This window comes from Leptosomus discolor, chromosome 7 (genome assembly GCF_034619465.1).
Source record: "Leptosomus discolor isolate bLepDis1 chromosome 7, bLepDis1.hap2, whole genome shotgun sequence".
Classification (NCBI taxonomy): domain Eukaryota; kingdom Metazoa; phylum Chordata; class Aves; order Leptosomiformes; family Leptosomidae; genus Leptosomus; species Leptosomus discolor.
In genome coordinates, this window is record NC_141397.1 from 48805478 (window position 1) to 48826281 (window position 20804).

Below are 20804 nucleotides of genomic sequence, written 5' to 3' on the forward strand. Positions count from 1 at the left end.
CTCACTTATCACTTGATATGCTGCAGTCTATAACTGTTCTTTTGCTCGTGTTGACAATTAAGAAAGGCAGCTGTATCGTTGAATTCAGTGCTGGAGGGCCTTGGTTTTGTTGTTCATTTTGCTGATTTCTTTGTACCAAGTTTTTGAATGCTATTTGCTGTAGAAAGAAAGAAAGAAAAAATCATCACTGACAATAGAAGAGCAGACGTCAGTGTTTCCAGGAAGTGGAACTTCATAGCTCTTATTTACCAACTCTCAATATCTCCAGTAATTTTCTGTCAAAAAAGTAAGTTGTGGCCTGATTTCCTCTTTGCACTCATGAAGCTCACCAGAACAGAAGTTAAACCACAAATTTGTCACACATATCCTAATGGCTATACCCCTGGCTGTGCCCCCCTCACAATCCCTGGAGCAGAAACAAGAAAGGAGCAATAAAGTTTGGTGGAGAATGGTGCCCCAGTCCTTTGGAAAAGGCACTGGAATCTGAGGTCTTCTCTTGTTTTATATGCGTAATCCCCTCAGACTCGGAGCTAGTTACAGTGAAACAAAAGTTAACAAATTACAGCATTCCCCCACTTCCCATGATCTATATTCTCTTCCCCTTCTCATCCATTGCCCCCTTTTCTCTCTCTAAAGAGTTAGTTTCGAAATTCTTCTCTAAAAGTTTTTAAATGGGTGCCGTTCATGACACTACTCACCCTCTATAGAATTCTTATATCTGACTGTTTATGTATGAAAATGTGTGTTTTTAGGAAATGTTATTTGAGGGGTTGGAAGTCAGTGTACTTACCCATTTTGAGGCACTACTTATTCCACTTAAGGGGAAGATGGATAGACAGAATCCCAAAGAACTGGTAAATCATTTGACAATGAACATAATCAAGGAAATAATGACAGGTGTAGATAGTGAGTGAATGCAACACCGTCATTTTCAGACTAACAGTTAAGAGGGCCTGAGCTGCCTTAGTTTTCACCAGGATAATTTCATGTTACTGTTAGAGAAGCTGCTGATTTATTAGATCAGACAGATAGAATTGTGCCTTAAGTAGAGAAACAGTTTTGGTGACGAAAAAAGGAGAAGCATCAGGTATTTAAAAGTTTCAGTGCATATCTACTTACATGAAAATTGTGTCAATATAGTTGCACCAGGAAAAAAAATATAGTCTTACTGCCTGTAACTTCACAAAAAAGTTTGACTGCATTTAAATTACTGAAAGTCTGCACAGACCAAAACACTTAAGAATGCTCATAACTGTATTTTTAAAATGTTACTTTATAAGTGAAGATGCATTCGAAATCTATTTCTGCAAGCAAAGCCAAAACCCAAGTCATCTCAAAGGTGCGTGTCAGAACGCAGGAGAGCTGAGTGTGGCAGCCCTCTGCTCGTAGGATCCAGAAATGTCTGTCTCCCCCAAAACAACTCCGTACACGCTCACACAAGTTTGGTTGTAAATGCCATAGCTTAGAATCGAAGAGAAGTTTTCCAGTAAGAACTACGCAGAGGGAGCAACTTTGGGGGGACTTGGAGTCGACAAAGGGCACTCGTGAGATTTTCCCATTCCCGCTGATGCTGACAGAGCTTCAGCAGACACTTACAAAAGCTTATGCAGCAAGCTGTTTTACAGCAGGTGAAAATGAACCAGAAAGTGACCTTTCCAGATTCAAGCGTGAGACTTGTCTCCCTAGTATATCACAACTGCTAAATCAATCTAGAAAGAACTTCAGAAGTTCTAGCATGTTGGATTTGCACTTAATAATTTCATTTATAGTAAAAATAATTAAAATTAAATATACCTGCAGCAGCAGTTCTTGTAGTTGGGCTCGCTTCTGTTTTATCCTTTCAATCCGCTTCTGTTTTTCTATCTTAAAATATAAATGTAAATGCATCAAGATATTTACTTAGTCACCTTGTCTGTTCCACTGTGCAAACTGAACAGGCTTTACAGCTACATCAGTGTGCAAGCACCACTACAAAAATCCACCCTTTCTTTGTAAATGGTGGTGAATTCCACGGCACAGTAAGTAAACTGCACAAGTCTTTTTAGGCCCTACCCATTTGCCATATATATTCTTCTTTTTCAGACTAACTGCACAGTCACATGAATTTCTTCATAAAACAGGTCTGACAAACTGTAATTTCTTTCTTTGTTGACAATTTTAACTCCAGTAAAGAATCAATTATTACAAGAGACTGTATTATTTCCCCACCCGTTCCTTCTCTTTTGTATTGTGCCCTCAGTGCCAATTAGCACTAAATTACACACTTGCTTGAGGGGATGCTTTGGGATTGTTTTTTTTTTTTTTTCCTCTGGCCCTCCACTCTGTTGGAATTGCGCACATCCTTGCCACTGTTCCACCTGCAAGCTACTAGACATCGGTGTGTGGAGGCTGGGCTCAGGATCATCACCTGCAACTTTCCAGTGACCTCCACTTTTTGTTTGGATTACTCATGGGAGACTTGATTAAACTAACAAGATTTCAGCAACAAAAAGGGGGTAGAGGGAACATTTTCTACGTGAACATGAACACAGAATCCATTTCTTGCAACAGTTTTGTTAATGCCAGTTTATGGGGCAAAGCCATCTTCAACCTAAATACGCAGCAGTGCTGGATGCCTAAGGAAGTGGCAGGGACAGCCAGCAGTGTTTTGAATAGTGCTCTGGGGCAACGCTAAAGAACTGGACAGTAGTCATCATGTTTAAATGGTAGTTTTCCTCACCATCCTGTTGGTGCCAGCACTGTATTACTGCGGCCAAAAAGATTAAACTCTGAAATTACTTGTTCATTCAACCACTGAAACTAAACCTTAGCTGGCCTAACCCCCCTGTTTTATTTACATTGTTGTTTGTGATGGTGTCCGTGTCCCGCCCCCCCTTTAAAATGCTTCCCTCCGAGCACAGTACTTCTTTGCTGGGACAAATATAGAACTCTTAAAACCAATAAACAATACAGATATAATTTAGACATGGTTTCTATATAACAAGCTTTTTTGTACTGATTTAGCGGTTTTGTACTGGTAATCTTATTATGGAATTACACTGTAAGAAGACCTGGCACTTTATACAGCTTTAAAAGCAAAATTAATTCTGATTTTCACACCATGAAAGTGCAGCTTTATTTTCTGTTCTTTTCCATTATGTCATAGGAAGCAAAATTTTAAGAAAATATGCCTGGCTTCCATTTTGTTCCTATGTAATTAGAGCCTGAAACAGTGAATAGCATATGATCACTGTAGATGACACAATGAAATTAAAGTTCCCTGTTTGTAACAGTAGCCTCTACTGAAGATATTCACATTCACATGAATGCAGGTAATACGTAGATTTAGGCACGATTTTTTTTTTTTTTTTTTTTTTACAAAAGAATCCTGGAGTATCATGATTGAGCATATGTATACTCCTTGGGTGGGTGCATTTGCCAGGTTGCTGTAACGGACAAGGATAGTAAAAGCTTTTTTCTTACCATGTCTAGAAAGACAATTCACGTAAATGAACCTGCCCCCAAAAAATTGTTCTGTACTGGAGAAGCACCCCACCCACCTTATAAGATATTTACTGTCACAAGTGTCACAAATATAATACATATTAAGATGTGTTTACAGACATTACAGCACTCTGCAGTAAATACAGTAACTTCTGCTTTTTATTTATAGAGCATTGCCTGAAGGACAAGCAACATTTGTGCACATGGATTCTGGCATCCCTGCAAAAACATGGTAACTCTTAGCCTGCTGGAAAAATAATGGAAAGAACCAATAAGTAAAATGTCATTTTTTTTCCCCTGCTGGTTCATAACTGGTATCTGACATCCTACCAGGAATTATTTTTCAATTTAATTTCCTTTGAATGGCATTTCCAGGTACGGACTTTAATAGAAAATTGGTCTCCTTTTAAATGTATACCATTTTGCAAGCATAACTGCACCATGAATTCTTTTGACTTTCTTCTGGTTAATTCAGGCTGCTACAGACTTGAATCTTAAAAGTAATCCCTGATTTAATCAATGTCCATTTTTGTAAGGTAAAGGGTTTTTTTAAACTTCATATAATATGTACTAAATAAAACTGAACTAAGCATAAACATATCCCTTCAGTTTATTCAAATATCAAAAGTTGTAATTTTCAGAGTGTGCAAGAATCAAAACCTCAAAGAGGTTCAAATTGAGAAAAAAACCCTTTTCTAAAGTAGAGCAGCTCCATTATCACAACCTCTGAACTATACAGAACTTCCCATCTACCTCACTTTACCTCTAGATTCTGACATTCCTGAGCAGAGTTTGTAGGAAGTCCGATCCATCTGATTTCCTTCTTCTCCTTGGAAATTATGTTCATTGCCATCAGGACATTAAGGGCATCGTAAACTCTCCGTCTAATATTTTTCTGATCATAAGCCTGCTAAGAAAACAATGCAGCATTCATTACAAGGAAAGAATTCAAAAAGCAGACTGCCCTCATCCTTCACAGATAGGTAGAAGATAAAAAGCCAAAATGGCAGGTCAAGTCAGAACGGTATTAAAACGTGATGCCTCCGCCTGTGGTGCTGCTTGGACAGCACATGGCGCGTGTGGTTGCAAATGGAAGCTTCAGGCCTGCCCGAAGCCTCTGGGCAGCAAATTCCCATCGTGGCAAGTCTGTTCCAGTTGCAAAGCCTGACAAGACCACCTAGGGTGGGTACAAGGGTAGCCTTTTCTTAAAGGTAAGTCTTTTGGCAGACTTCTCTATTTTATTTATCACTTGGAGGGAGTTCAATTCTTCATTTTAATTCTGTGTTTTCAAATTTCAGAGGTAAGTCTTTTTAGCTGGGAAGCAGTTAAATAAGTGAAGGAAAGTACGGAGTTTGGCAGGACTATTATTCCATGATAAATCAGACAATTTTGTAAAGGTGTAACAGATTTCAACACGTATTTGCTTACCGAATCTGTGGCTAGGTGGCTGTTAGAATTTGTGAATTCTGATACCAGCTCATCAGCGACTTCGTTGTATGAAGTTGTTCCTTTACGTTGAACTTTTTCACATACTTTCATTGAAAAATGCCTGAGACCCTTCCCATTTTTATCTCCTTTTTTGCTTCTCTTACTGGAATGAGAAAACTAATTATTTTGATACACTGAATGTTAATAACCTACTTTGTTACACAGTAAAAGGTCTAGTTTTTGCAACAGGAATCAGGACTCATGACATTATTTACTACCTAAATGAAAAACTGTTCTGCTTTTCTGAATCAGTTTCTTGTTTCTTACAAGCTGGTGAATGTACACGGAAGTCCTTTCCCCTTTCTTGGTGATTTCTACATTGATAGTATTTGAATACTGCTACTGGGCAGATGCTTAAAAAACTGCATTTGTAATTCATCTCCAGGTAGTTTCACAAAGAAGCAAACAAAACAAGAGGAAAAACCTCACAGAGTGTTTCTGTGCCTGGAAGCCAGATTTACAGGGAACTCTCATGTTTGTGCTTAAAATAGAAAGGCTCAGACATCCCTATTTACAATCCAGCAGAAAATACCTTAATTCTCCTAACGACCAAGTCTAACGTCTGTGCTGTCATCGTGAAGACTGAGATACAGGAATCTCTTTTGTGGAGAGTAAGTGCATATTCATTGGGTTTTATGGTGCCAAATCAGTAACTGGCAACTGTCAGGGTTATTTTCCATTCACTTTCTTCCTCCAGAAAAGCAAGAGCTTAGTTAATGGTAATGGAAAAAAGAGAAGCAATTGGCTTTACCACACACACTAGATTTGGATGCATATTTCAACAGCATTAAAAAAAAGCTTTAGAAAGCTCAGTTCAGCTGTGTTGTGTTGTTTGGGTTTTTTTAATTACAGTTTTACAAGTTGGTTTGATAATATGTTTCAGGGAGATCTGTTATTTTACATAAAAAGGCCTAGTTCTGTCAACAGTAACAAGCTAAGGAAAACATTAAAATAGTAGAATGCTTTTCTAAATTTTAATGTATTTAAGAAAAAGAACACTGGAAAGAAAGACCAAAGAAAAGGAAGAATGGAAAGGAACACCTGAAGATTTGAAAAACCCCAACACTCCTAATCCGTACACAGTTATTACAGTTGAGTAACCCCTGATAGGTAAACAAACAAAACCAGGGCATTCAAAGAAGTTCTGGAAGCAAAGGAACACATCATCTGTTTACAAGTATTTGTCACATTGAAAACTAGAACAGTCCTGTTTCTGAAGACGTGTTGTGTTTGTTTTTCACAACTCCCAGAATCACCAGTAACAGCAAATGTATTTATCAGGAAGTGATAAAGTGCGAGAAATAACATATAACAGAGCTTCTACATGGGGGAGTGAAAACTGCTGGAAGTGGGAACTGGCACCACCTCTGTAACGGGCAGACCTGAAGAAGGAAAACAGGTATGATTGTATACATAAACCAGGTATGTCTGTGTTCCGTAATACTCACCTTTCTGAAAAATCTGACTCTATAAATTCTCGAGTCCGCTTTCTGTCCCTAGGAAAAAACAATTCAAACTTAGATGAAAACTGCACTATGTATTTAGACCAACAAACCAACTGTTTGAGGCCTAGCTGGGTACTAGTTTGCTGCTACATGTTTACTGAAGGGGGAAACTAGCACATACACAGCTTGACAAAATTTGAGAGAAGGTGGTTAGGACTTTGGAGGCTCTCTGAGCTCACTGCCAGACAACTTCTGTTCCCAGTTTTACCACGCTTTGCCTGTATGATTTTAGGGAAGTCACTTCATCTGGAGCTACAGGAAGTGCTGATGTGAGCTAGTTAACCAAATCCCATCAAAAAGGAGAAGCTGGGCTCTTTTGAAAATTCCCATTTAAAATTCCTCCATGTGGAAGAAAAATGCCTTTAACTAGTCCGTAAGATATACCCTGTATTTTCAGGATCCTGAATGCTTTGGTACCTTTAAAACGAGGTTAAAGAGTAAAAAGGTGCATACTAGAGCTGATGCATACACAGCTGAAGAGAGTTACTCTGAAGAATAGCTGACAAGAATTTTGCAGAGGATTGGCAGCCGCCAGTCATTGCCGGTTGGTTTCCTTATCATTCTGTTCACTAGCCACAGCAATCAGACGTCAGCAGTCGTATTCCAAACTTGCCTTTTGCTTTTGCAGCTGATGCAGCGCAGTTGCTTGACGGCCGTTGGTGAATTGCTTCCCGTTGTGACCCTGCCGTTGCACGGGGGGGCTCGCAGCAGCAGCTGACGCAGCTGAAAACCCGACAGAGCGCTGGCGGGCGCGGAGCAAGAGGGCTGGCTCCGCAGGCCTGCGCCCCGACAGCCCGCAGGGGCGGCCCGGCGAGCCACGCCGGCCGCGTCCCGCTCCTCGGCGGCAGCAGCGGCCCCGTCCCGGGCGGGCCCTGTCCATGGTGCTCACCCGGCCCGGCCCGCGGCGGGAGCGGCGGCGGGCGCGCCCTGCGCTGAGCCCGAGCCGTGCGGGGCCCCAGGGCGAGCGCGCTCTTGTCTCGCCAGAGTCTGGAAACCCCTTGGAGTCTGTGAAGGGGAGCGAACGGCGGGCAGGGCAAAGGCACCTGGGCTCGCCACCCTCTGCAACCGTCTTCAGCAAGGGCTCACCGCTTCGGTTCGGCAGTGCCACAGCCCCCTCCTCACCGCTGTTCTTCAGATGGAGACATGACCTCGCACGGACCTCGTCAGGGATCAGTACTGATCGGCCAGCCTGGTGAACATCTTGGTCCTTTTTGTCGGCGACACCACAGTTGGGCCCATTGGAAACACTGTGTTTGGACTTTCACAGCATACAGAGAGAAGGACAGGGCTTCTCTTTGTGGTGGTGGCTGATGTGCTGCAAGTAGGCTTCTCTCTGGGGATCTCCACCTGGGTGTTGCTGAACCTTAAAGCAGGTATTGATCCTCTGGTTTAGCTGTGAACAGACACTAGCTTTTCCACCCTCTTGGTACTGAAAGAACTTCTGCCTGGCTCCACATTTCAGGAAATTTGCAGAAACAAAGTAATCTTTGACAACTTCTTGTGCAAATAAAATCAGAACTAAGTGGATTCAAAAGGTATTTGAGGAGATAAACACATACTTAGCAAAAAAATCCAGCTTAAAAACTGCTCAGCCCAGCATGCAGTTTATTGACTCTGAGGTGGGAATATAGCAACTGGGAAGTACAAGCCTATGGCAGTTCTTGTTTATGGCATCAAATGAAGAAAATCAAGGTACAAACATTATACTGTCATTTCTGCCATGTCCTAGATGCTCCATTTTCCCACCTCTAAAGCTGGAAAGGTACTAATGACATTCATCAGCTGTTTAGAAATAAATTACTTTTTAACTTTCAGAGGCAAAGCACTATATCTGTCTTGGGACAGATAAGCTCAGCAGTACTGGTATTAAAAACAAGTAAATCATGAAATACTGTGAAGACCAGATTTCTATAGAAGAGCTAAAGATAGTCATGTTACTCTGGAGTACCTCAGAACCCCATGAAAACTTGTTGCTACTGTAAAATAGTAATAAAAATACAACATTAATTACACTAAAAATTTTCCATTAGAGCTTTAAACGCCTCTTGAAGTGTTTTTGACAGCCTCCCTCCCTGCTGATAGGCTCAACACCAAAGCTACTCGGATATACCATGAACTTGTGAAAAAAAAAAAAAGGCTTCTTTTAAGAGGACTCATGAATTTGTGACTCTCCATTTTCACAAACAGACAGACACTGCCGTAGAACAAAATTAAAACAGACAGTGAAGTGACTGGTGCTTGTATGTCTGTGATCACATGCTCCAGACATCAAAAGTGCCTAACAGGCTAAAGAGCAGACTCCTTTCAGTTGTAGAACTAGAAGCTGTAAGCCAACATACAGATCGAACAGTATAAATAAAGGAAAAAATCAGAACAGATCCTCAAACATCTTTAAATAAAACACAGATCTTACCCTGGGACCCAACCAGAAGCTTCTGTTATGTGTGTCTGTGTGACCATTGTCGGAGCTGGGTTATATGGACTCCCAATCAGAACACTCCCTGAATTGGTCAGTCTTTGCGATGTGCTTATGATCTGTGAAATTTAGAAATAAAAACCTGTCTTAAGAAAACAGAGGTTACCACAGCCCAGAATTCATACTAAGCACGGTACTAAGAAAAAAATACTAATTCTGTACCAGATACGAGCTGGGGTCAAAATCAACAGAAGACATGTCTCAGAAAATCTTCAAACATGGAAGTAATTACAGCACTGTTAAGTTTGCTACTAATTGTACCGTGTTACTGTATTACTCATACGGCCAAGATCTAGACAGAGAGACATAATTACTAGGTATGGCAGAGAGGATCTGTGCACAAATACATCTAATGGTTTCTTTGAGAGTATGTCTAGGCAATTTCTTGATCACTGTAATCAATAAAGCCTCATTTCCCATGGATTTGTCTGTTGCTATTGTCCGTCTTTGGTACCAAAGACAGTCTGAGCTGCAGGCAAAGTATTCCCTGCAGTTTCTGGCGTTCACAAGATCTCCAGGCATTCCGGCAAGCTCATAACACAATCCTGTACTCACAGAATTAACTGTGAGGTCCGTGCAGCATAGACAGACTTTACATTCTTTCAAACCTGCAGGTACAATGGTTGTTAATACTGAGACGCTTCATCTCAACTTTTAAATCACATCTAAGTTCATTCTTTAAAGTAGGCCACCAGAAGAATTTAGATTGTATTTAAAAACAAAACAGTGTTAATTAGTTAATCCTTAAAATAAAACACATGTTAAATTATTTTGATTCCAGTACAGTAAGATTCATACCAAAGCTTCCTGGACAATGCTTTTTACTAATACACCTTATTTTGCTTTTTTAAACTTCATTTTGCTTTACTGCATTTGTCAGTGACATTTTGAGTACCTACTGTATTCAACTTTGTAGTTTCGTTTACTACTTAACTTAGCCCACACCCGTGTAAGTATACAGCAGAATCTTTGTTTGGTATCCATCACTATCGTTTAAGCAAGTAGAAAACATGGTATCTGAAGAATTTCCCATTGCTTAGCTCACTGAGCATCACTTCACATCCCTCATAACATCACACCATGATGACATGTATGTATTTTTTATCTTAAAGACATAAATTTATCTTATTTGTTTTTGCAAGTGGGTAGCTTGACAGAAACAAGTGAAAACAGAAATTTGGGAAAAGCAAAGCACTGGCACAAGTTAGGTATTTACTGGCTGATACTGGAGAACAAAAGATCCCTGGCTGGCTGCTTTACACACTGCACGCAGGCACAGGAAAGGTACCAGCTTCTATCAGCTTACTGCTACATTGGCTTGAAGTCAGAAACATTTTGTGACAGAATGATTCATTTTTAAAAGCTTGCTGAAGTTCAGCCCTGGTGTAATACCAGTATGTAAGTGAGAATCAGTAATGCAACATTTCAATTAAACGTCAACCCAATCCAGTAACTTTTTATATCAATTCCTTGCAACACTAGAAATAACGTTTATTTTCAAGCATATGGTAAGCATATGGTTCTGCCAGCATATGGCAGACAGACACCAGGGAGAAATGATTTTAAGTATTCTGCCTACTGAAACGCATTTCACCCTCTCGGTTTCACATTGCTTTACTGACGTCTTGTAAATCACACATTAAACGTGTCCTAAAAGAGTATTTTATGTCCCATTTCCGTGATTTCTTTGTGACAAGCACGGTATCAGTTGAGGTGGCAAACCCCCGTTCGGTGCTCCCCAGACCGGCCTGTCCCGTCTCTCTGTCCCCCGGTGCCACCTAGCGGAGCGGCCCCCAGCAGACGCTCCCCGCGCTCGCTCCTCCCCGCTCGGGCAGCGCCGCTCTGAAGGGCACGTACAAGCCTCAAAATCCACCTGCCTGCGGCGTGTTGTTAAAGCTAAAAGTCCTTCTGTGTCACGGGGCCGCAAATCGGTGTTATTTCGGTGTCGCTTAAATCCACTATTGAACGTTTGCTTTCACAAAAACCGCCACACGGTGTATTTTCAAAGGACTATTTCCATCTTAACAGCAAACATTTTTCCAGTGTGCCTGAGAAATCTCGTAAATCCACCGCATAGCATAGATCAGAAAAAGAAAACCTCACCCTAAGGGAGCAAATAGAGCATCTGTGGGATGTGTTAAGTTCCTGTAATTAAGCACTAACATTTTATCAGTCGTACTTCTGTAGGCGTAAAGAAACTGTAACAAACACCGTACACAAGAACCCAGACCACAAATTGGGCTGATTCCACTGTTTGGAGCGCTGTACCCCGAGGGATTCACCCTTCAGCCAACAGTCCACTCCACTGGTCTAGGGGGCAGTGTGCTGGTTTGAAGGACCTGGGGCAGCCCCAAGGGCTGTAACCTACAGTGGCTGAATAGAGCCAAACCCCCTTGCAGCAGCAGGATGTTGCTAACACAGGTGAGATGCCAAAGGAGCACTAATTCATCACAAATCCCCACTATTAACAACTCGTGAACATTCTCTTTTAAATGGTCTGGGACACAACACAGCCATACACTGGATGCCTTAGGAGGACTGTGTTGATGGCTATTTAATAAGATGTTTCCTGAATATAGACCTATCCTTGCAAAGCATCAGAATGACATAAAATAATTTAAAAAAAAAAATAAAATGAAATGCGTGTCTCTCCATGCAGTAGCTTTTGCAACTTCTCCCTGCTGCAGAACCCGCACTGTAACTAGGGTTCACTTAAACCAAAAGCGGAGCTTTGAGAAGCCATGTGTAAGAGCAGGAACTGCATTGACTGCCTGCTCTCCCCCGTTCTTGGCTATTATTTATCACACCCACAAAAGACACCTTCTGTAGAACTGTTCCAGCACAACTCCACAGGGCACATGCTCTAGCAGGACCTGCATCAGTACCTATGCGCTGAGGAACACTACGCTGGTGGCCAGCCTGTGGCTAGTACTTCAGATGGAGAGCTCTGCACAGTGGAGAACGCAGCTCAGGCTGGGGGCTGGCTGTAAATGCTTGTGCCCATCTGTCTGACCAGGAGAAAAGCCACTGAAGAACAGTAATAACTTCTGATGTGAAGAAAACCTACCACGAGTATCTATAAAACACATAGTTGGTCCTTGCACTCAGGCTAAGCGCTTGGCAAGTGGGCACCAGGTTACTAGAAACACTTCACTATTTCCTATTTAGTTCTCTGGCCACCAGAAAAATGAAAATTTTTCTCCAAACCAGATCCAAAATCACAACAGCAATATATGCTCATATACAATTATCACTGACAGGAAAGACAGTTTTAAGAGTAGTAGTTTCGACAAGTTAAATCTCTAGCAAGATTTACTGGTGAGAACATGACTCACACTATTCAAAGAGTATCAGTAACATTCTAAATGAGATTTTTTTCTTAATACACTTTTGAGTACTAATTAAAATGTCAGCTAGTAAAGTTGTTCCAATTTCCATTAAAAGCCAGGAGGACAGGCATCCCCTAAGGTCACATACCAGACTGCTGTTGGGAGTGGCACTTCTGGCACGCCCAGCCAGCTGTACCCACGTGCCATCACCTCCCCGGCCAGGTGGGCACTTCAGCAGCCTCTGCAGCTGAGGCAGGAAGCGGCCAGTTCCTAGCACGGGTCACATCTTTGTTTTTCATGTTTCCATGTTACACCAACAGGAAGTCACACAGCTAGTTACACAAGTTCGCACTACCGGAGTTGCAAAACTTACCATTTGGGGTCCAACATTCACATTGATTGGTCCTAAGGTTTTTGGCAAAATCTTAGTTGGGGAGTTGGTGCTGGAAACCGGTAATGTGATTATTGAAATATTACCTAAAAAGAGCAGTAAAAAGAGAATTTTAAATTACTTCCTTAGTACACCTATGAATAACGAATTTGGCAAATTCTCACATCACTTTAACATTTTGGAATGAGGTTAGCTCTTTTTGTCTCGTACACCCTCACATAACAGCCTCCAGACCTTTCAGCAGATTCCACAAAGACAGCTCACAGAACTACACCTTCACTATCTTACCTTTAAAACTACGTGTTAGTATTTTATTTCCAGAAACAATTTCTTCTTGCCTAAGACAAAGAGCACACAGCCTGCCATACCTCAACATTAAAGTTCAAATTATTGAGTCCACTTCTAGAAAGTCAGCATACAAATCCTATTTATAATCATAAGCACGTGCACAAAGTATGTACCCACGTATCTTCATAGCCTTAACCATTCCTCATCCAACTACGCTAAAGTATTCCATAACCATCAGTGAGGTAAGCCTGTTGCAGCCTATCACTGTACAGATGGAGTAAACGACACTTTTACAACTCACCTCACGTAACGCAGCAGGCAGTTGGACGTCAAGACAAAGCCAGTCATGCCATCTCCAACCCAGCATGTTCTCATCCCAAGATGTTCTCATCCCAAGATCACCTTTGTGATCCCGGGCTGTTTACAGACATCTTACCTTCAGATAGAGAAGTGCAGCTCTCTGCTGAGAGCCTCATGAATGCTGCTGCTCCTGCTCTAGCCCAAATTGTATCTTGTAATCTTGATTCTTCAGACTCAATGTCTTAATCCAAACTGTCACACAACACTGCCATTAGCCCACGAGCGTTCCAACTGGTGTACCCACACCACTCAAAGCAGTGAACACTCATATTTATCGATGGACACCGTGGCAGCAGCAGCTCCTGACTCTATGACAGTTTGAAAGCAAGAGAGCTGGGAATCGATCTGCCAAATACCTCCCGCCATTCTTCTGCACAGCCTTATTCAAAATGGGGAATGACAGTGGTGAGTCTGGAGGCAGGATCAAGTATAAGGAAGAGCTGCCACTGCCTTGTAATCCAGAGTCAGCTTGGGTCTAGCTGGGATCATGAGCCGTAAGGACAAGGATTGGTTCCCGAAGGGCTACTTATGCTCGCTGGCACCAGCAGACAGAAACTGAAGGCATCTGAGGTGATGGGTTCCTTCAGGACGGCACAGACACCAGCCCTCACTACCGCCCTGCCCTGCCCTCCTTCCACAGGTGCTGGCCAACATTCAGCTTAGCCCAGATGGTCCCAAGCTGACTCAGTGGTGTTTGACATCTCTGTTCCCTGGTCTTTTCTCATATAACCTGATCTCCACTGCCCACTTTCTCTCTTCTCACTCAGTCCATTGACAGAAAAAGAATACTTAATCTTCTGTAGCTACAGCACAGAAGTAGAAAAGATGTAGGCATACACAAAGTGCCACTTTTATAAAAAATGAACAGAGATATGAGAAATATTTACAATTTGAGACAAGGATGTTCTAATATTCTGTGTAAATTCCTCTGGTATCTTGAGTTACAATACTACTTAAAACTAATTTTCCAAAAGGCAGATTTGTATCTGAAAGCATCTTCAGAAGCAGCTTGCCACTACTCTATTCAATGAATTGAATAATCTACTCAGTCACCTAACTCACCTAGAAACACTTACAAAACTCACACACTCTCAAACGCACCCGCACAGTAAATCCTTGCTCTATTATGAAACAACTTTTGTGAGGTAGTGCCAGTGTGCACAAGCCAAGAGTAATTCATGATTTACATATGCTGTGTTCCCATTTTGAGCTCAAAACAGTTCTCTAAACTGGCCAGTTACTTGTCAATTTTACTTTTGCTACACGACTTTGCCCAGGACTTGCTAGCTGTGCTAGCATATTCTCATCAAAACCTAGTCTCCTCTCTCATTGCAGGCTGTTGTCATCAGTGACTTGCCTGTCACTTCCCAGTACTCCTGTAGGAATTTTCCTCTTTTCTGCTGCAGCTGAAACTTTTAACCCCTTTTTCTCCAAGATCAGCTCTAATGCTATTTCTCCTTGTCCCTTTTCTTACAATGGAAAAGAAATTAATTACTTCCTCTGGTGCCAACAACATAAGGTCACATTGCAAAGTGCAGTAAAATTCTGAAACGGCAGCATCTGGCTGACAGTTCTCTTACACAGGGCTACCTCAGAGTCGTCTCCAGCCACACTTCCTGGCCCGCAAGAGGCACTGTAACGTCAGTCAGACCTGCTGCACCTACACTAAAGCTGCTGGTGTGTGGCCAAATGCCCCACACCAACCGCTGTGCACACGACTTGTTCCTTTCTCAGCACGCAGACTGTGACCTGTTTGCACCGGCAAGTGTTTAACACACATATGTATGTACCTCCCCTCGCACACACATGCAGATTCTCTGAAAATTGTAGCTTAAAAATACAATAGCCATGGCCAAAGCCACACACAACCACTGGATTTATTGTAGCAGCCCTGGAAAAAACACTGATTAAGAGCTACTGCTGTACTGTGCCTGCAACTGCAAGGCTACCTAGATAAATGCATACAGTCACCATTAGGGCAACTTTAGTAAATACAAGGGTCATTCAAATTACTTGATCTTGGTTTTGAAAAGACAGTTGCTTACACATGACAAACGTTTAGAAGTCTTTTTGGCTGGAGTTACTGTCAGTAAGAAATATCTTCATCTTCTAATCCCTATGCAAATCCCCCATTTGGCAACAGCAGCAGCATCAAAACGATCTTAAGAGTTGCTCAAGTTTTCAAAGAAATGTTTCTCTGCCCTTGTCCTTCCTTTCAAATTTCTATTTTGGGTAAATACAAATATGTGAATGTGTAAACTTTTAAACACGGATATAAAAAGAAACTGGTCTCTTTCTGTCCTGAGTGAGGTCTCTCTCATCCACCATGGACAGAAGGAAAGAGCAATCAAGTTCTTCACAATAAAAGATCATTCTGTGTGTTTGTCAGCAGCTGAAAAAATGATAAACAAAAAGTTTTATCACTTACAAATAAAATATTCCCTCCCTCCTGGTGGTTTTTTGTTTGTTTGTTTGTTTTTTGTTTTTCAAAAATAGTGTCATAGTCCAGATACTCATGTGACCTCAACTTCTCCAAATATTTAATGGTGGGAACACTACCTTCCCATCTCTCTTCACAGTAAAGATCATAGCTGGTTCAGGTAGTTGCTGCAAAAAGTTGATGCTTTTCCAAATAGATGAGGCCAGCACCCCAACCTGACCAGGCAGATTTTACAGTCAGTATCGCCAGCGTCACTACTCTTCTCTAAACAAAGAGAACCCCAATTTCCAGAAGCATTCTGTCCTGCCAGTGGCCCCAGTGCAGCGGCAGCCCAGGTCCGTGGGACACAGCTGCCACTGAATACCTGGAGCTGGCCAGGACCAGTCCCAGCGCAATAAAAACATCACCACAAACCAGAAACTGCCAACACAAGAACAACCAGCTCAGAGAGCAGGCACTTGCTTGCTAAGATAACCAGCTGTATTTTATACCAAATTTTGAGGTTAGTGCACCTCTTTTTGCTGAAGAGCTGGTAATTTCTAAAGTTTTGAAGGCAAGGTAGTATTACAAAACAGCGTGTATCACAGGAACAATCTCTCAAAGTCTTATTTAAAAGACAGCATAGAAAAAGTAGAAGGAGGAAGGAGATGTCACACTCATTGTAGATCATCTAAAAAACACTCAACAGACTTCTGTATGCAACCTAAAGCAGAAATATCACCAAATTATACATATTTTATCACATAGCAACTGTAAAGGGTTTAAACATGATCAAATTCCAAATAAGTGCCAAGTCTTAACAACGCCCGTCATTTGGGGACAAAAAAGATTACACTGACTTATGTTCTGCTGAAAACCAGCAGTGCGTACAGTGATAAGCTAAACACAATGAGACCCATCAGCCTCCTAGTCACGGTAATCTTACTGCATGGATGAAAAAGGTCAGCAGAGATGGATCAAACTCGAGTGATTTGTGTAATAATACTCAATTCTTATATAATGTTTCTCGCCGGTCCTTTCAAAGCACAAAGGAGGTCAGTGCCATTATTCCCATTTTACCTATGGAAAACTGAGGACATGGGAAAGAAAAATCACTTAAAACTCTCATAGAGAGGCTTTAACTGCAATATATACAAAACCACCACAAACTGAGTATGCTCATCAATGATGTAAACTCAAAATAAAAATCTGTCGGTGGATATATGTATATTTCTCTTAGAACAAAAGCTCTTTGCTTCGACATAAATTAATTTTCCATCCCTCAGGCACTACTATTGTTCCTCATGGAGAAAAACAAGCACTGCTATTCTTTCATATTTAGAAAAACATGAGCATTACATAACTATTCTTCTTCCTGACATTTGTGAAATATTTTTACTTGCACACACAAAGAAAAATTAAATTTAAATTATCTTCAGCTTCAAGCAGTCACAGAACAAAGTTACTTATGTTTATATACATGTACGCTCACACGCACACACTAACTAACCATCCCACAAAACTAAATCGTTCTGTGGCATCCTAAATACCTTAACTTCACACAAACAACAGGGACTCGATACAAATATGAAGCTAAAGAGATTTTAGTGATTTTTTTCCTGTATAACTAAATCTGTTAGGTCTGCAGCTTAGTTGCAAAGATAATCAGAAACAATGTCAACCGGAGAATCTATAGAATCTGTCACAGCCAGTTTGAAGGAAACCATAGCTGATGGGAAGCACAGACCAACCAGCTGGGGTCACACACAATGCGTAGATCAACAAAAAAAGTCTTTGAGTGTTTAGACAAAACACCAAGAAGTGCTGGTAATTTGGATTTCATATTCAGAGCTCTGAAACTAATGTCCACATTTTTTAAAGTGTGTCAGTGAACAGCCATTTTAAATAATACAGCCTATGGCCTGATGGTAATCGTAGTTCAGAGTTGTTGAATACTGGAAGTCCATCAGGGTATTTTGCAGTAACCCATGTGGTGTGTCCTCAGGCTCCTCTGTTACGCTAAAACATAAATTGATCTCCAAGATCAGGACACAGTATTATAAAAGCATACAGGAAAACCCAATTATTACCATGGTATTAGTATGCATGTCTTTTCTTGGTACATCTCTTCATTTGTTTATTGCATTAACTTACTAGTAGGCTATAAACCTACTTTAAAAAATTCAGTCTGTAGAAGCACATACATATCTAGAAATATATGAAATCAGAGATCTGCAGAAAAGAAAAAACAAAATGGGGCAGACGGTATTTCACTGTGCCTCAGGGTTACATGAATCAGTACATTTTCAGTCTTTTACTGTTCAATTTGAGACAAATTTATAGGAGCTAACAGCTGTATGAATCCCAAAGTACCAAATGTAGGCCTACAGATAACAGATTCTGTTGTCTCGGTCATTTTCGCAGATCTCTTCAAGCACACAACCTCTTCTCGTGCTCTTCAGGCTTTGAGCTGGAAGCCCCTTAGGCCCTTATCAGATATTCAGCATGCTGCCACTAAAATTCGTTTATGCAGACCTTGTCACCAATGCTCATTCCTGCCTGCAAGCCAGCACAGCCGCGGCTATGGCTACGTAGTGAACTTGCCTTCTCTTCTTTTGGCAAGGGGGAACAATGGGCATTTTTTTGGCTGAAACTGTTCCCTGGTCCAGCTCAGCCACCAACACAGCTACACTGGCACTAAGCAAAGGAAAATGTTTGAAAGCAGCTGTGAGGTGATCAGAGCCAACTTGACTGGCACTGCTGCGAGAGAAGGTGTGTCTCAAAGCAAGCAAAAGATTACATTCACAAGGAAAAGCAGAAAATGGCAAATGCATTCACTAAAAAAAGGAAAAAAAAGAGAGAACTGCCTTACTGCTTCCATTACAGGAGCACAGGCACATGGCAGCCTGTGCATTGAGGAGTTTCTAAAACACCAGCCCTATCAGGACTGAGTAAAAATCAAGTGCTGCATAAAAAAAAGACATATTGAAACAAAGTTCATTGTGAAGTTGTATTAAAAGTTAAGATTCCCACCCAAAGCAATCTGGATCACAGTTTGATCTGATTAAGGGATCCTCCCTCATGCAGTCTGTTGCAAGGCAGATGGTCTAGAGCTGGACTTTTCCCTTCACAGCAATAAAGAGAAAACACCATGAACATTCACAGAAATGTAAGAATATAGTAACAGAAAAGTATTAACTAAGGACAGTACGATTCACCGAAACTATTGTGTTAGTCTACATTATACATTTTAAGATGAGAATCAAGTACGTCACTCATAGTCAACCAGCTGAAAACTGTTGTGGCTTTCTTCCACACCCCATTAACTAATAACCGTCAACTCACTGTTCATAAGACAAAAGTGGATCAGTACCTGGTGTCTTCACCCGAATACAGACACACTGGGTCAGGCAATAGATTTTGTTTAGGAGGCAGAGTGGTTAACTGGTGAAATAAACTCATTTCTTAGTGCAAAAGTATTCCCCATGAGAGATAAGAAAATATGGTATCAGTAACTTTTCTAGTTTTTTAATGGGCACTTACAAATTTAGAATTCTTAAAATTTTCAGGTCATTATCTATTGAAAATTAAGCTTGTGCTCCAGGTGACTTCTCTGTGTATTTAATTGATCTGATTTACTTTTGGGAATATTCCTTACTTGCAGGTCATGTAAGCTAAAAGCATGCCAAAACAAGACCTTAGAAACAGTATAATTAAAAATGCAACCTATCAAATACAGGTTAATCCTTACTTCTATTTATATCAGATGTATTACCTCTTCACTCCTACCAGCAGCTATGAGCTTTAAATGAAACAACATTGTTACAGGAGACATTTTGGGTTTTTTCAGAACCAAAATCTCATTGGGAGTTTTCTGGCTCAAAGTCTGGTAAGACTTTTTTCCCCCAAAATAATTTCTACTGATTTTGCTGTTGTTTTTCTTCTAACTGTAATAATTCTGATCAAACCACAACTTCTCAAGTTTATGAAAACATTAACTCATACCTAAACCACTCTCCTCCTCAAAACCTAAACTAACTATTCTTGGTAAAACATGTGCTTAACAAGCAAAGCTGCAAGAATCTACAGACAGAATCACAGAACAGTTGGGAGAGACCTACGGAGGTCGTCTTGTCCAAACCCCCTGCTGAAGCAGGGTCAGCCAGGGCAGGCTGCCCAGGACCACATCCAGACAGTATCTGTCTGTCTCCAAGGATGGAGGCTCCATAGCCTCTCTGGGCAACCTGTGCCTGTGGTTGGTCACCCTCACAGTAAAAAAAAAGTGTTTCCTGATGTTCAGAGAAAACCTCCTGTGTCTCGGCCTGTGCCCTGGCCCTGTCACTGGGCACCACTTGAAAGACCCTGTCTCTATTCTCTATGGACCCTTCCTTTGGGTATTTATATACATTGCTAAGTCACCCACTCCCGAGCCGTCTCTTCTCCAGACTACAGCCCCAGCTCTCTCAGCCTTTCCTCAGAGGAGCGATGTTCCAGTCCCTTCATGATCTTAACGGCCCTTGGCTGGACTCGCTCCACTCTGTCCCTCTGCCACTGGAGAGCCCCACACCTGCAAGCAGTGCTCCAGGAGTGGCCTCCCCGGGGCTGGGTGGAGGGGAAGGGTCACCTCCCTCGCCCTGCTACCAGCCCTCCTCCCCGCGCAGCCCAGGATACCGTTACCCTTCCTCCTGGCAGGAGCCCACCGCTGGCTCCTGGCGAACTGCTCCCCACCGCACCCCGGCCCCTCTGCAGAGCTGCCCTCCAGCCGGTCGGCCCCAGCCTCTACCGGTGCCGGGCCGTTCCCCCCGCCATGAAACTCTCCCGCTGTCGAGACTCCCCTGGGTGGCAGCGCACCCCTCTGCCGTACCATGCACCGCCTGGCCATTTCGGGTGCGCGCTCCCCAGACCGCTGTAAAACCTCCCGCCCCCCGCGTTCGGCCAGGAGCTCCTTCCCCCGCTGCGCCTTCCTCCCCCTCAGGCGGCGCCCCGCACGGCCGCGCCTCTTCCGAGCAGGAACCCCGCGGAGTGCCATGCCGTCCCGTCCCGCCCAGCCCAGCCCGAAGGAGGC

The 20804-nt window shown here is 42.1% G+C and overlaps 1 protein-coding gene across 4 annotated transcripts in view; it reads right to left on the minus strand.

Moving 5' to 3' along the window:
* TFDP2 (transcription factor Dp-2) overlaps nucleotides 1-20804 on the minus strand; it is a 44292-nt gene that overhangs the window by 12027 nt on the left and 11461 nt on the right. Inside the window, exons 3-9 of one of the 4 annotated variants that reach the window (XM_086468009.1) lie at nucleotides 12655-12758; nucleotides 8890-9011; nucleotides 6420-6467; nucleotides 4912-5074; nucleotides 4247-4390; nucleotides 1795-1863; nucleotides 6-157 (exon numbers count right to left, since the gene is read on the minus strand). In XM_086468009.1, coding sequence (XP_086324135.1) covers nucleotides 6-157; nucleotides 1795-1863; nucleotides 4247-4390; nucleotides 4912-5074; nucleotides 6420-6467; nucleotides 8890-9011; nucleotides 12655-12758 — 802 coding nt within the window. Of the gene's footprint in view, nucleotides 1-5; nucleotides 158-1794; nucleotides 1864-4246; nucleotides 4394-4911; nucleotides 5075-6419; nucleotides 6468-8889; nucleotides 9012-12654; nucleotides 12759-20804 lie in introns of those variants that run through there. The other 3 variants (XM_086468010.1, XM_086468011.1, XM_086468012.1) reach the window with 3 other exon arrangements.